The sequence below is a fragment of the Microtus pennsylvanicus genome, chromosome X, assembly GCF_037038515.1.
Source record: "Microtus pennsylvanicus isolate mMicPen1 chromosome X, mMicPen1.hap1, whole genome shotgun sequence".
Taxonomy (NCBI): Eukaryota; Metazoa; Chordata; class Mammalia; order Rodentia; family Cricetidae; genus Microtus; species Microtus pennsylvanicus.
In genome coordinates, this window is record NC_134601.1 from 144,308,125 (window position 1) to 144,325,746 (window position 17,622).

Here is a 17,622-nt window from a genome sequence, read left to right on the forward strand (position 1 = left end):
CAGGACAGGAAGTCCCAGATCCCCGAGAACAGGAAGTCCCAGATCCCCGAGAACAGGAAGTCCCAGATCCCCGAGAACAGGACAGGAAGTCCCAGATCCCCGAGAACAGGACGGGAAGTCCCAGATCCCCGAGAACAGGAAGTTCCAGATCCCCGAGAACAGAACAGGAAGTCCCAGATCCCCGAGAACAGGAAGTCCCAGATCCCCGAGAACAGGAAGTCCCAGATCCCCGAGGACAGGAAGTCCCAGATCCCCGAGAACAGGAAGTCCCAGATCCCCGAGAACAGGACAGGAAGTCCCAGATCCCCGAGAACAGGACAGGAGTCCCAGATCCCCAAGAACAGGAAGTCCCAGATCCCCGAGAACAGGAAGTCCCAGATCCCCGAGAACAGGACAGGAAGTTCCTGATCCCCGAGAACAGGAAGTCCCAGATCCCCGAGAACAGGAAGTCCCAGATCCCCGAGAACAGGACAGGAGTCCCAGATCCCCGAGAACAGGAAGTCCCAGATCCCCGAGAACAGGAAGTCCCAGATCCCCGAGAACAGGACAGGAAGTCCCAGATCCCCGAGAACAGGAAGTCCCAGATCCCCGAGAACAGGACAGGAAGTCCCAGATCCCCGAGGACAGGAAGTCCCAGATCCCCGAGAACAGGAAGTTCCAGATCCCCGAGAATAGGAAGTTCCAGATCCCCGAGAAAAGGAAGTCCCAGATCCCCGAGAACAGGAAGTCCCAGATCCCCGAGAACAGGAAGTTCCAGATCCCCGAGAATAGGAAGTTCCAGATCCCCGAGAACAGGAAGTCCCAGATCCCCGAGAACAGGAAGTTCCAGATCCCCGAGAACAGGAAGTCACAGAGCCCCGAGAACAGGAAGTCCCAGATCCCCGAGAACAGGAAGTTCCAGATCCTCGCGTACGGAAAGTTCTAGAACCCCGGGAGGGGAACGTTCTAGAACCCCGAGAACAGGAAGTTGTAGAAAGTTCTAGATTCCATAGAACAGGAAGTTGTAGAAAGTTCTAGAACCCCAAGAACAGGAAGTCCCAGATCCCCGAGAACAGGAAGTCCCAGATCCCCTAGAACAGGAAGTTCCAGATCCCCGAGAATAGGAAGTTCCAGATCCCCGAGAACAGGAAGTCCCAGATCCCCGAGAACAGGAAGTCCCAGATCCCCGAGAACAGGAAGTCCCAGATCCCCGAGAACAGGACATGAAGTCCCAGATCCCCGAGAACAGGAAGTCCCAGATCCCTTAGAACAGGAAGTCCCAGATCCCCGAGAACAGGAAGTCCCAGATCCCCGAGAACAGGACATGAAGTCCCAGATCCCCGAGAACAGGAAGTCCCAGATCCCTTAGAACAGGAAGTCCCAGATCCCCGAGAACAGGAAGTCCCAGATCCCCGAGAACAGGAAGTCCCAGATCCCCGAGAACAGGACATGAAGTCCCAGATCCCCGAGAACAGGAAGTCCCAGATCCCTTAGAACAGGAAGTCCCAGATCCCCGAGAACAGGAAGTTCCAGATCCCCGAGAACAGGACAGGAAGTCCCTAATCCCCGAGAACAGGACAGGAAGTCCCTAATCCCCGAGAACAGGACATGAAGTCCCAGATCCCCGAGAACAGGAAGTCCCAGATCCCCGAGAACAGGAAGTCCCAGATCCCCGAGAACAGGAAGTTCCAGATCCCCGAGAACAGGACAGGAAGTCCCTAATCCCCGAGAACAGGACAGGAAGTTCCAGATCCCCGAGAACAGGAAGTTCCAGATCCCCGAGAACAGGAAGTTCCAGATCCCCGAGAACAGGAAGTTCCAGATCCCCGAGAACAGGAAGTCCCAGATCCCCGAGAACAGGAAGTCCCAGATACCCGAGAACAGGAAGTTCCAGATCCCCGAGAACAGGAAGTTCCAGATCCCCGAGAACAGGAAGTCCCAGATCCCCGAGAACAGGAAGTTCCAGATCCCCGAGAACAGGAAGTTCCAGATCCCCGAGAACAGGAAGTTCCAGATCCCTGAGAACAGGAAGTCCCAGATCCCCGAGAACAGGAAGTCCCAGATCCCCGAGAACAGGAAGTTCCAGATCCCCGAGAACAGGAAGTTCCAGATCCCCGAGAACAGGAAGTTCCAGATCCCCGAGAACAGGAAGTTCCACATCCCCAAGAACAAACAGGAAGTCCCAGATCCCCGAGAACAGGACAGGAAGTCCCAGATCCCCGAGAACAGGACAGGAAGTTCCAGATCCCCGAGTACAGGAAGTCCCAGATCCCCGAGAACAGGAAGTTCCAGATCCCCGAGAACAGGAAGTCCCAGATCCCCGAGAACAGGAAGTCCCAGATCCCCGAGAACAGGAAGTCCCAGATCCCCGAGAACAGGAAGTTCCAGATCCCCGAGAACAGGAAGTCCCAGATCCCCGAGAACAGGAAGTCCCAGATCCCCGAGAACAGGAAGTCCCAGATCCCCGAGAACAGGAAGTTCCAGATCCCCAAGAACAGGAAGTTCCAGATCCCCGAGAACAGGACAGGAAGTTTCAGATCCCCGAGAACAGGAAGTCCCAGATCCCGAGAACAGGAAGTCCCAGATCCCCGAGAACAGAACAGGAAGTCCCAGATCCCCGAGAACAGGAAGTCCCAGATCCCCGAGAACAGGAAGTTCCAGATCCCCGAGAACAGGAAGTCCCAGATCCCCGAGAACAGGAAGTCCCAGATCCCCGGGAACGGAAAGTTCTAGAACCCCGAGAACAGGAAGTTCCAGATCCCTGAGAACAGGAAGTTCCAGATCCCAGAGAACAGGAAGTTCCAGATCCCCGAGAACAGGAAGTTCCAGATCCCCGAGAACAGGAAGTTCCAGATCCCCGAGAACAGGAAGTTCCAGATCCCTGAGAACAGGAAGTCCCAGATCCCCGAGAACAGGACAGGAAGTCCCAGATCCCCGAGAACAGGACAGGAAGTCCCAGATCCCCGAGAACAGGAAGTCCCAGATCCCCGAGAACGGAAAGTTCCAGATCCCCGCGTACGGAAAGTTCCAGAACCCCACGAGCGGAACGTTCCGGAATCGCCCCGGGCCCTAACCGTCTCCTCTGCCCCCCGCAGCCCAGCCGTACATCGCCATGGACTGGGAGCCCGAGATGAAGAGGCGTTACTACGACGAGGTGGAGGCCGAGGTGAAACCCTGCCCACGAGGATTCGCACCCACGGCCCGATGTTTATTTTTATTTTATTTTTTATTTCTTTTTCTTTTTATTTATTTATTTATTATTCTTTTTTTGTTTTTTTATTTTCATTTTTTTATTTTTATTTTTTTTATTTTTTATTTCATTTTTTATTACTTTTTCTTTTTATTTATTCATTTATTATTCCTTTTTTGTTTTTTATTTTCATTTTTTTATTTTTATTTTTTTTATTTTTTATTTCTTTTTCTTTCTTTCTTTATTATTCTTTTTTGTTTTTTTATTTTTATTTTTTTATTTTTTATTTATTTTATTTTTATTTCTTTTTCTTTTTATTTATTTATTTATTATTCTTTGTTGTTTTATTTGTATTTTTTTTTAATTTTTATTTTTATTATTTTTTGGGTTTTGCGGGACAGGGTTTCTCTGTGGTTTTTCGGTTCCTGTCCTGGATCTCGCTCTTGTGGACCAGGCTGGCCTCGAACTCAGACCCGCCTGCCTCTGCCTCCCCCAGGGTTACGTGAAGCACGACTGCGTGGGGTACGTGCTGAAGAAGAGTCCCGTGCAGCTGCAGGAGTGCATCAAACTCTTCACCACCGTGGAGACGCTGGAGAAGGAGAACCCGTGGTGAGGGAAATAGAAAATAATAGTTAGGGGGCTGGGGCGGTGGCTCAGGGGTTAGAGCACGGCCTGCTCTTCCCGAGGTCCCGAGTTCGAGTTCCAGCAACCGCATGGTGGCTCAGAACCATCTGTGGTGGGGTCTGCAGGCATACAGAATACTGTATACATCATAAATAAATATAAAAATTAGAATATTTTATACATAATAAATAAATATAAAAATTAGAATATTGTATGAATAATAAATAAATATAAAATTAGAATGTTGTATACATGATCAATAAGTATAAAAATTAGAATATTGTACACATAATAAATAAACATAAAAATTAGAATATTGTATACATCATATATAAATATAAAATTAGAATATTTTATACATAATAAATAAATCAATATAAAAAATAATATTTGGGGGGCTGGAGAAATGGCTTAGTGGTTAGAGCATCACCTGCTTTTCCCGAAGTCCCAAGTTCGAGTTCCGGCCAACACATGGTGGCTCACAATCATCTGTGATGGGGTCTGCAGGCATACATGTATACAGAATAAATAAATATAAAAATTAGAATATAGTATGAATAATAAATAAATATAAAATTAGAATATTGTATACGTAATAAATACATATGAAATTAGAATATTGCATACATAATAAATATAAAATTAGAATGTTGTATGCATGATAAATAAATATAAAAATTAGAATATTGTATATACATAATAAATATGAAATTAGAATATTGCATACATAACAAATAAATATGAAATTAGAATATTGTATGAATAATAAATAAATATAAAAATTAGAATATTGTGTACATGATAAATAAATATAAAATTAGAATATTGTATACATAATGAATAAATACCCCACGCCGCCCCCCCGTGACCCCGCCCGCCCGTCCGTCCGTCCGTCCGTCCGCAGGTTCTGCCCCTCCTGCCGGCAGCACCGCCTCGCCACCAAGAAGCTGGACCTGTGGACGCTGCCCGAGGTCCTCATCATCCACCTCAAGCGCTTTTCCTTCTCCAAAGTCGCGCGGGAGAAGCTGGACACCCTGGTGCAGTTCCCGATCCGGTCAGGACGCAGGGCGGGAAAAACTGGGTCGGGGGGGGACACGGGGGGAGCCGAACCCGTGACGGGGCGGGAGGGGCGGCTCAGTGGTTAGAGCACAGCCTGCTCTGCTATGGGCCCCGAGTTCGAGTCCCGGCAACCCCAGGGTGGCTCACAACTGTCTGGGATGGGGTCTGGCGCCCTCTGCTGGCCTGCAGGGAAACAGACAGAATATTGCATACATAATAAATAAATAAATATAAAAATAATTAGAATATTGTATACATGATAAATAAATATGAAATTAGAATATTGCATGCATAATAAATAAATATAAAATTAGAATATTGCATGCATAATTAATAAATAAATACAAAAATTAGGATATTGCATGCATAATAAATATAAAATTAGGATATTGCATGCATAATAAATATAAAATTAGAATATTGCATGCATAATTAATAAATTAATACAAAATTAGAATGTTGCATAAGTGATGAATAAGTAAATATGAAATTAGAATATTGCATGCATAATAAATAAATACAAAAATTAGAATTTTGCATACGTGATGAATAAATAAATATAAAATTAGAATATTGTATACATAATAAATAAATTAATTAATAAAAACCCCACCGTGACTACCCATAATTCCCCTCGTCTCCCCCGCAGGGATCTGGATTTCTCCGAGTTCGTCATCCAGCCCAAGAACGACTCCGCCCCCGACCTGTACAAATACGACCTCATCGCCGTCTCCAACCACTATGGCGGCATGCGGGACGGACACTGTAGGTGCCGTCGGGGGTGGGAACGGGGGCTGGGGGGGTGAACTCAGGAGGGAACCGGTTTGGTCCGGTTTGGTCCGGCTTTGAACCTGTCTACACTGGTTTAATCCAGTTTGAACCAGTTTGATGTGGTCTGATCCAGTTTAATCCGGTTTTGAAGTGGTCTACACTGGTTACATCCAGTTTGAACCAGTTTTATCTGGTTTATTCCAGTTTGATCCGGTTTTGAAGCTTTATACACTGGTTTGATACAGTTTGATCCGGTTTGATCTGGTTTTGAGCCTGTCTACATTGGTTTGATCTTGTCTGATCCAGTTTGATCCTTTTTTGAAGCTGTCTACCCTGGTTTCATCCAGTTTGATCCGGTTTGATCCAGTCTGAACCGGTTTGATCCGGTTTTGAACCTGTCTACACTGGTTTGATCCAGTTTGATCCAGTTTGATCTGGTCTGATCCGGTTTGATCTGGTTTTGAACAGGTCTACACTGTTTTGGTCCAGTCTGAAGCGGTTTGATCCAGTTTTGAACCTGTCTACACTGGTTAGATCCAGTTTGATCCAGTTTGATCTGGTCTGATCCGGTTTGATCCAGTTTTGAAGCAGTCTAGACTGGTCTGATCCAGTTTGATCTGGTTTGATCCGGTTTTGAACCTGTCTACACTGGTTTGATTCAGTTTGATCCAGTGTGATCCGGTTTGATCTGGTTTTGAGCAGGTCTACCCTGGTTTGGTCCAGTTTGAACCAGTTTGATCTGGTTTTGAACGTGTCGACACTGGTTGGATCCAGTCTGGGCCAGGGACAAAACGATCCAGGCGGGGGGGGGGTACAAGGAGATGCGGACGCCGCAGAGAGCCGGAGAGGGGGAATGTTTGTTTGTTTATTTATTTATTATTTATTTATTTTTTGTTTATTTATTTTATTTATTGTTTATTTGATTTTTGTTTATTTATTTTTATTTATTTAATTTTTATTTATTTCTTTATTTTGTTCATTTATTTCTTTATTTTTATTTTTTATTTATTTATTTTTGTTTATTTATTTAATTTATTGTTTATTTAATTTTTGTTTATTTATTTATTTTTATTTATTTAATTTTTATTTGTTTCTTTATTTTGTTCATTTATTTATTTTTATTTATTTATTTTTGTTTATTTGTTTATTTAATTTATTTACTGTTTATTTGATTTTTGTTTATTCGTTTGTTTGTTTGTTGATTGCAGACACGACCTTCGCCCGCAACAAGGACAGCGGCCAGTGGCACTACTTCGACGACAACAGCGTCTCCCCTGTGAACGAGAATCAGATCGAGGTATAAAACTGGGTGCTGGGAGCTGAGTTCCCCCCGGGTGCTGGGAGCTGAGTTCTCCCTGGGTGCTGGGAGCTGAGTTCTCCCTGGGTGCTGGGGGCTGAGTTCCCCCTGGGTGCTGGGCGCTGAATTCCCCCTGGGTGCTGGGAGCTGAGTCCCCCCGGGTGCTGGGAGCTGAGTTCTTTCTGGGTGCTGGGGGCTGAGTTCTCCCTGGGTGCTGGGAGCTGAGTCCTCCCTGGGTGCTGGGAGCTGAGTCTCCCCGGGTGCTGGGAGCTGAGTTCCCCTGGGTGCTGGGAGCTGAGTTCTCCCTGAGTGCTGGGAGCTGAGTCCTCCCTGGGTGCTGGGAGCTGAGTCTCCCCGGGTGCTGGGGGCTGAGTTCTCCCTGGGTGCTAGGAGCTGAGTTCTCCCTGAGTGCTGGGAGCTGAGTTCCCCCCCCCCCGAGTGCTGGGAGCTGAGTTCTCCCTGGGTGCTGGGAGCTGAGTTCCCCTGGGTGCTGGGAGCTGAGTTCTCCCTGAGTGCTGGGAGCTGAGTTCCCCCTGGGTGCTGGGGGCTGAGTCCTCCGGGGTGCTGGGAGCTGAGTTCTCCCTGGGTGCTGGGAGCTGAGTTCCCCCTGGGTGCTGGGCGCTGAGTTCCCCCTGGGTGCTGGGCGCTGAGTTCCCCCCGGGTGCTGGGAGCTGAGTTCTCCCTCCCGACCTCTCACCCGACCCCCGACCTCTCACCCGACCCCCGACCTCTCCCCGCAGTCCAAGGCCGCCTACGTCCTCTTCTACCAACGCCAGGACGTGGCTCGGCGGCGCCCGTCCCCAACCGGCTCGGCCCCGGGTTCGAGACCCCACCCTGACGTCATGGACGTGAACTGAGGGGGCCCTGGATGAGGACGCCGCTTCCCCCCCGTGTGCTGAGTTCGAGTCCCCATCCGGACCCCTGTGACGTCCCGAGTTCGAGTCCCCATCCGGACCCCGGTGTCCCGAGTTCGAGTCCCCATCCGGACCCCGGTGTCCCGAGTTCGAGTCCCCATCCGGACCCCGGTGTCCTGAGTTCGAGTCCCCATCCAGACCCCAGTGTCCCGAGTTCGAGTCCCCATCCGGACCCCCGGTGTCCCGAGTTCCAGTCCCCATCCGGACCCCCGTGACGTCCCGAGTTCGAGTCCCCATCCGGACCCCGGTGTCTCGAGTTCGAGTCCCCATCTGGACCCCCCCCACTGGTGTCCTGAGTTCGAGTCCCCATCCGGACCCCCGTGACGTCCCGAGTTCGAGTCCCCATCTGGACCCCGGTGTCCTGAGTTCGAGTCCGGCTTCCTGACCCCCCCCCCGGTGTCCCGAGTTCGAGTCCCCATCCGGACCCCGGTGTCCCGAGTTCGAGTCCCCATCTGGACCCCCGGTGTCCCGAGTTCGAGTCCCCATCCGGACCCCCCGGTGTCCTGAGTTCGAGTCCCAGTGCCTGAGTTCGAGTCCCCATCCGGACCCCTGTGACGTCCTGAGTTCGAGTCCCCATCCGGACCCCGGTGTCCCGAGTTCGAGTCCCCATCCGGACCCCCGTGACGTCCCGAGTTCGAGTCCCCATCTGGACCCCCGGTGTCCTGAGTTCGAGTCCCAGTGCCTGAGTTCGAGTCCCCATCCGGACCCCGGATGTCCCGAGTTCGAGTCCCCATCCGGACCCCGGTGTCCCGAGTTCGAGTCCCCATCCGGACCCCGGTGTCCCGAGTTCGAGTCCCCATCCGGACCCCCGGTGTCCCGAGTTCGAGTCCGCATCCGGACCCCCGGTGTCCCGAGTTCGAGTCCCCATCCGGATCCCTGTGACGTCCTGAGTTCGAGTCCCAGTGCCTGAGTTAGAGTCCCCATCTGGACCCCCCGTGATGTCCCAAGTTCGAGTCCCAGTGTCCCGAGTTCGAGTCCCCATCCAGACCCCGGTGTCCTGAGTTCGAGTCCCAGTGTCCCGAGTTCGAGTCCCCACCCGGACCCCCATGATGTCCCGAGTTCGAGTCCCCACCTCGGCGTCCCGAGTTCGAGTCCCCATCCGGACCCCCAGTGTCCTGAGTTTGAGTCCCCATCCGGACCCCCGTGACGTCCCGAGTTCGAGTCCCCATCCGGACCCCGGTGTCCCGAGTTCGAGTCCCCCAGCATCGCAGGCTGAGTCCGTGGCTGCCGCTCTCTCGTGCCGCTGCCTCTGCGCCCCGACCTCCCCGATTCGTTCCTATTTCTGTTTATTTATTTCCCCCCCCCGCGTCCCCAGTGCCGACCCCGGGGACCCAGAGTGTATTTTCTTACTCGCACCCGAGACCCGCCGCTGCGTGTGGAAAAATAAACGTGAGAATTCCAGTTAAATAAACGTAAAAATCTGCAGTCCGCCCCGCGCGGGGCCGTGTGGTTTTATATTTATTTTTATATTTTTTTATTTAGTTTTCATTACGCATGCGATATTCTAATTCTCTTTTTTATTTATTTATTTATTATGGATACAATATTCTGATTTTATATTTATTTATTTATTCATTATGTATAGAAAAAAATCATGCACGCCTTTAATCCCAGCACTCGGGAGGCAGAGGCAGGCGGATATCTGTGAGTTCGAGACCAGCCTGGTCTACAGAGCTAGTTCCAGGACAGGCACCAAAACCACAGAGAAACCATGTCTCGAAAAACCAAAACAAACAAACAAAAAAACAGGAAAAAAAATCACAAAAAAATCACAAAAATATCAAAAAAATCAAAAAAATCAAAAAATAAATAAATAAATAAATAAAAATTCAAAAAAATCCAGTTTGGAAGCGGCCTACACTGGTTTGATCCAGTTTGATCCAGTTTGATGCGGTTTTGAACCTGTCTACACTGGTTTCATCCAGTTTGCACCAGTTTGATTTGGTCTGATCCAGGTTTGAACATGTGTATAGTGGTTTGATCCAGTTTGATCCGGTTTGATTAAAAAAAAAACCCCCCAAAAAAATCCCCCCCAAAAATAAAAGAAAATCACAAAAAAATCACAAAAAAAATTCACAAAGAAAAATTACAAAAAATCAGAAAAAATAAAAAATCCCCCAAAAAATCACAAAAAAAATCATAAAAAAAGTCACAAAATCCCTGAATGCTGGGATCTCAGTCCTTCTGGGTGCTGGGAGCTGAGTTCCCCCGGGTACTGGGAGCTGAGTTCTCCCTGGGTGCTGGGCGCTGAGTTCTCCCCGGGTGCTGGGAGCTGAGTTCCCCCCAAGTGCTGGGAGCTGAGTTCTCTCTGGGTGCTGGGCTCAGTCCTCCGTGGGTGCTGGGAGCTGAGTTCTCCCTGGGTGCTCAGAGCTGAGTTCCCCCTGGGTGCTGGTAGCTGAGTTTCCCTTAGGTGCTGGGATCTCAGTCCTCCCTGGGTGCTGGGAGCTGAGTTCTCCCTGGGTGCTGGGATTTCAGTCCTTCTGGGTGCTGGGAACCGAGTCCCTGTTGGGTGCTGGGAGCTCAGTCCCTGTTGGGTGCTGGGAGCTAAGTCCTCTTTCTGGGTGCTGGGAGCTGAGTTCTCCCTGGGTGCTGGAAGCTGAGTTTTCCCTGGGTGCTGGGAACTGAGTCCCTGTTGGGTGCTGGGAGCTGAGTTCTCCATGGTGCTGGGTCCTCGGTGCTTCTGAGGAAATGTTTTTTTGAACCGTTCTACACTGGTTTTATCCAGTTTGATCCGGTTTGATCCGGTTTGATTAAAAAAAATCACAAAAAAATCATTAAAAAAATTACAAAAAATATTTGAAAAATCACAAAAAACACAAAAAAAATCACAAAAAAAACCAGAAAAAAATCACAAAAAATCATAAAATCACAAAAAAAACCCAAATATCGCAAAAAAATCACAAAAAAATCACAAAAAATCAAAAAAAATCACAAAAAAATAAAAAAAAGTCACAAAAAAATCAAAAGAAATCACAAAAAAATCACTAAAAAAATCAAAAATCACCAAAAAAATCACAAAAAATCAAAAAAACAAAAAAAAATCCAAAAGAAAACACAAAAAATCACAAAATAATCACAAGAAAATCGCAAAAAAATCACGAAAAATCAGAAAATAATCGCAAAAAAAAAATCACAAAAATTAACAAAAAAATCAAAAAAAAAGTCACAAAATTCCCGAATGCTGGGATCTCAGTCTTTCTGGGTGCTGGGAGCTGAGTTCTCCCCGGGTGCTTGGATCTCAGTCCTCTATGGTGCTGGCGGTGGTGGTTGGGTTGAGTCCCGTGTTCGAGTCCAGCTTTGGGCTGTGATGGTGGATGGACAGACGCATGGCCGGTTTGATCCGGTCTGATCCAGTTTGATCTGGTCTGAACCGGTGTGATCCAGTTTTGATCCTGTCTACACTGGTTTGATCCAGTTTGATCTGGTTTTGAACATGTCTACACTGGTTCAATCCAGTTTGAACCAGTTTGATTTGGTCTGATCCAGTTTTGAACATGTCTATAGTGGTTTGATCCAGTTTGAACCGGTTTGATTTAAAAAAAAAATCCCCCAAAAAATCACAAAGAAAATCACAAAAAAACACAAAAAAATCCCAAAATGTCACAAAAAAAAATCGCAAAAAAATCCCAAAATATCAAAAAAAACACGAAAAAATCACAAAAAAAAATCACCAAAAAAACACAAAAAATCACAAAAAAATCAAAAAAAAAGAATCACAAAAAATTCACAAAAAAATCATGAAGAAAATCACAAAAAAATTACAAAAAATCGCAAAAAAATCACAAGAAAATCAAAGAAAATTGCAAAAAAATCACAAGAAAAATCACAAAAAAAATCACACAAAAAATCACAAACAAATCCCCCAAAAAATCACAAAAAAACAAAAAAATCAAAATAAATCACAAAAAATTGCAAAAAAAATCACAAAAATATCAAAAAAATCACAAGAAAATCACGAAAAAAACAGGAAAAAATCACAAAAAAAATCACAAAATCACGAAGAAAATCACAAAAAAATCAAAAAAATCACAAAGAAAAGTCACTAAAAAAATCACAAAAAATCACAAAAAAATCGCAAAAAAAATCACAAAAAAATCACAAAAAATTAAAAAAATCCCCCAAAAAAATCACAAAAAATTAAAAAAATCAAAAAAATCCCCCAAAAAATCACAAAAATTCAAAAAAATCGCAAAAAATCACAAAAAAATAAAAAAAAATCGCAAAAAAATTAAAAAAAATTGAAAAAAAATCACACAAAACTCAAAAAATCACAAAAATTAACAAAAAAACACAAAAAATAACAAAAAAATTCAAAAAAATCCAGTTTGAAAGCGGCCTGCACTGGTTTGATCCAGTTTGAACCAGTTTGATCTGGTCTGATCCAGTTTGATCCCGTTTTGAAGCACTCTACACTGGTTTGGTCCAGTTTGAACCGGTTTGATGCGGTCTGATCCAGTTTGATCTGGTTTGGAAGCGATCTACACTGGTCTGATCCAGTTTGATCTGGTTTTGAACCTGTCTACACTGGTTTGGTCCAGTTTAAACCAGTTTGATCCGGTCTGATCCAGTTTGATCCGGTTTTGAACCTGTCTACACTGGTTTGGTCCAGTTTAAACCAGTTTGATCCGGTCTGATCCAGTTTGATCCGGTTTTGAACCTGTCTACACTGGTTTGGTCCAGTTTAAACCAGTTTGATCCGGTCTGATCCAGTTTGATCCGGCTTGAAGCTTTATACACTGGTTTGATCCAATTTGATCTGTTTTTGAACATGTCTACACTGGTTCAATCCAGTCTGAACCAGTTTGATTTGGTCTGATCCAGTTTTGAACATGTCTATACTGGTTTGATCCAGTTTGAACCGGTTTGATTAAAAAAAAAAACCCCAAAAAATCACAAAAAAATCATAAAAAAATCACAAAGAAATCACAGAAAAAAATAAAAAAATCACAAAAAAACAAAAAATCACAGAAAAATCACAAAAAATCAAGAATAAATCACGAAAAAATCACGAAAAAAACAAAAAATCACAAAAAAATCAGAAAAAATCAAAAAAAAAATTACAAAAATTCGCAAAAAAATCACAAAAAAATCAAAAAATCCCAAAAAAATCACAGAAAAAATCAAAAACATCACAAAAAAAATCACAAAAAAATCACAAAAGAATCACAAAAAAAAAATCACAAAAAAATCTGAAAAATCACAAAGAGAAATAACAAAAAAATATTCCCCAAAAAATCACAAAAAAAATCACAAAAAATCACAAAAAAATCAAAAAAATCACAAAAAAATCACAAAAAATCCCAAAAAAATAACAAAAAAATAACAAAAAAACACAAAAACTCACAAAAAATCACAAAAAAACACAAAAAAAATTACAAAAAAAATCACAAAAAATTATCATAAAAATTCACAAAAAATCACAAAAAATATCACAAAAAATCCCAAAAATCACAAAAAAATCACCAAAAGATCACCAAAAAATGAAAAAAAATCACAAAAAAATCATAAAAAATTCACAAAAAATCACAAAAAATCAAAAAAATTAAAAAAAATCCAAAAATCACAAAAAACTCACAAAAAATCACAGAAAAATCACAAAAAAATTTAAAAAAATCAAAAAAATCACAAAAAAAATTCCAAAAAATCACAGAAAAATCACCAAAAAAATCACAAAATTCACAAAAAAAACCCAAAAAAATTAAAAAAAAAATAATAAAAAATTCAAAAAAATCATAAAAATCCAGTTTGGAAGCGGCCTACACTGGTTTGATCCGGTTTGATCCAGTCTGAACCAGTTTGATCTGGTTTGATCCACTTTGAACCAGTTTGATCCGGTTTATTCCAGTTTGATCCAGTTTTGAAGCTTTATACACTGGTTTGATCCAGTTTGATACGGTTTGATACGGTTTTGAACCCATCTACACTGGTTTTATCCAGTTGATCCGGTTTGATACGGTCTGATCCAGTTTGAACCAGTTTGATTTGGTCTGATCCAGTTTTGAACATGTCTATACTGGTTAGATCCAGTTTGAACCGGTTTGATTAAAAAAAATCCCCCAAAAAAAATCACAAAAAAATAAAAAATAAATAAATAAAAATTCAAAAAAATCCAGTTTGGAAGCGGCCTACACTGGTTGGATCCAGTTTGATCCAGTCTGAACCATTTTGATCTGGTCTGATCCGGTTTTGATGCTGTCTACACTGGTTTGGTCCAGTTTGATCCGGTTTGATCCGGTTTTGAACCCATCTACACTGGTTTCATCCAGTTTGATCCGGTTTGATCCGGTCTGAACCGGTGTGATCCAGTTTTGAACCTGTCTACACTGGTTCGATCCAGTTTGATCCGGTTTTGAGCCTGTCTACACTGGTTTGATCCAGTTTGATCCGGTTTGATTCGGTTTTGAACCTGTCTACACTGGTTTCATCCAGTTTGATCCGGTTTGATCCGGTCTGAACCGGTGTGATCCAGTTTTGAACCTGTCTACACTGGTTCGATCCAGTTTGAACCAGTTTGATTTGGTCTGATCCAGTTTTGAACATGTCTATACTGGTTTGATCCAGTTTGAACCGGTTTGATTAAAAAAAAATCCCCCATAAAAATCCCCCAAAAAATCGCAAAAAAATCACAAGAAAAAATCACAAAAAAACCCATAAAAAATCACAAAAAAATGTAAAAAAAATCACAAAAATTCAGAAGGAAATCACAGAAAAAATTAAAAAAATCACAAAAAAATCAAAAAAATCGCAAAAAAATAAAAAAAATCACGAAAAAATCACAAAAAAATATCAAAAAATCACAAAAAAATCCCCCCAAAAAATCACAAAAAAAATCACAAAAAAATCACACAGAAAAGTCACAAAAAATCACAAAAACATCCCAAAAAAACACAAAAAATCACACAAAAAAATCACGAAAAAATCACAAAAAATCACAAAAACATCACAAAAATATCAAAAAAATAAAAATAAATTAAAAAAATTCAAAAAAATCCAGTTTGGAAGCGGCCTACACTGGTTTGATCCAGTTTGAACCAGTCTGATCCAGTTTTGAAGCGGCCTACACTGGTTTAATCCAGTTTGATCTGGTCTGATTCAGTTTGATCCCATTTTGAAGCTGTCTACACTGGTTTGGTCCAGTTTGAACCAGTCTGATCCAGTTTTGAAGCGGTCTACACTGGTTTGATCCAGTTTGAACCGGTTTGATGCAGTCTGATTCAGTTTGATCTGGTTTGGAAGCAGTCTACACTGGTTTGATCCAGTTTGAACCGGTTTGATCCAGTTTATTCCAGTTTGATCCGGTTTTGAAGCTTTATACACTGGTTTGATCCAGTTTGATCTGGTTTTGATGCTGTCTATACTGGTTTGATCCAGTTTGATCCGGTTTTGAACCTGTCTACACTGGTTTGGTCCAGTTTGATCCGGTCTGATCCAGTTTGATCCGGTTTTGAAGCTGTCTGCAGTGGTTTGATCCACTTTGAACCGGTTTGATCCAGTTTATTCCAGTTTGATCCGGTTTTGAAGCTTTATACACTGGTTTGATCCAGTTTGATCTGGTTTTGATGCTGTCTACACTGGTTTAATCCAGTTTGATCCGGTTTGATCTGGTTTTTAACCTGTCTACACGATCCGGTTTGATCCAGTTTGATCCGGTTTGATCCGGTTTTGAACCTGTCTACACTGGTTTCATCCGGTTTGATCCGGTCTGAACCGGTGTGATCCAGTTTTGAACCTGTCTACACTGGTTTGATCCAGTTTGAATCAGTTTGATTTGGTCTGATCCAGTTTTGAACATGCCTATACTGGTTTGATCCAGTTTGAACCGGGTTGATTAAAAAAAAAATCCCCCATAAAAATCCCCCAAAAAATCGCAAAAAAATAACAAGAAAAATCACAATAAAAAACCAGAAAAAGTTACAAAAAATCGCAAAAAAAAGTCGTCCCCTCGGGTGCTGAGAGCTGAGTCCTCCTGGGGTGCTGGGATCTCAGTCTTTCTGGGTGATGGGAGCTGAGTTTTCCCTGGATGCTGGGAGCTGAGTCCCTGTTGGGTGCTGGGAGCTCAGTCATCCGGGTTCTAATAACTCAGTTCCTATTGGGTGCTGGGAGCTGAGTCCCCTTCTGGGTGTTCGGAGCTGAGTTCTCCCTGGGTGCTGGGAGCTGAGTCCTCCCGGGGTGCTGGGATCTCAGTCCTTCTGGGTGCTGGGGTCTGAGTCCTCCTTGGGTGCTGGGAGTTGAGTTCTCCCGGGTGCTGGGAGCTGAGTCCCCCCTGGGTGCTGGGAACTGAGTCCTCTCCCTGGGTGCTGGTAGCTGAGTCCTCCCTGGGTGCTGGGAGCTGTGTCCTCCCTGGGTGCTGGTGAGTTCTCCCCGGGTGCTGGGAGCTGAGTCCCCCTGGGTGCTGGGAGCTGAGTTCTCCCCGGGTGCTGGGAGCTGAGTTCTCCCAGGTGCTGGGAGCTGAGTCCTTCTGGGTGCTGGGAACCGAGTCCCTGTTGGGTGCTGGGACCTGAGTCTTTGTTTGGTGCTCATAGCTGATCTGGGTACCGAGTGCGAGTCACACACAGTTCGACTCAGCACCCAGCACCCAGATCACCCAGCACCCGATCACCCAGCACCCAGATCACCCAGCACCCGATCACCCAGCACCCGGATCACCCAGCACCCAGTACCAAATCACCCAGCACTCAGATCAGCCAGCACCTGGATCACCCAGCACCCAGATCAGCCAGCACCCGGATCACCCAGCACCCAGTACCCAGGACTCAGCACCCAGATCACCCAGCACCCAGGACTCAGCACCCATATCAGCCAGCACCCACATCACCCAGCACCCAGGACTCAGCACCCAGTACCAGATCACCCAGCACCTGGATCACCCAGCACCCGGATCACCCAGCACCCAGGACTCAGCACCCATATCAGCCAGCACCCACATCACCCAGCACCCAGGACTCAGCACCCAGTACCAGATCACCCAGCACCTGGATCACCCAGCACCCAGATCACCCAGCACCCAGGACTCAGCACCCAGATCACCCAGCACCCAGGTCACCCAGCACCCGGATCACCCAGCACCCAGATCACCCAGCACCCAGATCACCCAGTACCCAGGACTCAGCACCCAGATCACCCAGCACCGGGATCACCCAGCACCCAGATAACCCAGCACCCGGATCACCCAGCACTCGGATCACCCAGCACCCAGGACTCAGCACCCAGATCAGCCAGGACTCAGCACCCAGCACCCGGATCACCCAGCACCTGGATCACCCAGCACCCAGATCACCCAGCACCCGGATCACCCAGCACCTGGATCACCCAGCACCCAGATCACCCAGCACCCAGGACTCAGCACCCACATCACCCAGCACCCGGATCACCCAGCACCCTGCACCCAGATCAGCTAGCAGCCAGATCACCCAGCACCCGGATCACCCAGGACACAGCACCCTAGACACCCACTTTATTATGTAAACAATATTCTAATTCTCCATTTATTTATTTATTCCTTATGTATGCAATATTCTAATTTTATATTCATTTTCATGTATACAATATTTTAATTTTATGTTTATCATGTATACAATATTCTAATTTTATATTTATTTATTATGGGTACAATATTCTAATTTTATATTCATTTATTATGTTCACAATATCCTAATTTTATATTCATTCATTATGTATACAATATTCTAATTTTATATTTATTTATTATGTATACAATATTCTAATTTTATATTTATTTATTGTGTATACAATATTCTAATTTTATATTTATTTATTATGTACACAAC

General features: G+C 44.8%; 1 protein-coding gene across 1 annotated transcript in view; it reads left to right on the plus strand.

Moving 5' to 3' along the window:
* Usp11 (ubiquitin specific peptidase 11) overlaps positions 1-9,259 on the plus strand; it is a 147,052-nt gene extending 137,793 nt beyond the window's left edge. The window contains exons 16-21 of the mRNA XM_075958311.1: positions 3,075-3,145; positions 3,666-3,778; positions 4,698-4,847; positions 5,502-5,617; positions 6,832-6,920; positions 7,661-9,259. Of these exons, the coding sequence (XP_075814426.1) occupies positions 3,075-3,145; positions 3,666-3,778; positions 4,698-4,847; positions 5,502-5,617; positions 6,832-6,920; positions 7,661-7,777 (656 nt within the window). The 3' untranslated portion in view covers positions 7,778-9,259. The remainder of the gene's footprint in view (positions 1-3,074; positions 3,146-3,665; positions 3,779-4,697; positions 4,848-5,501; positions 5,618-6,831; positions 6,921-7,660) is intronic.
* Positions 9,260-17,622: the final 8,363 nt, after the last annotated feature.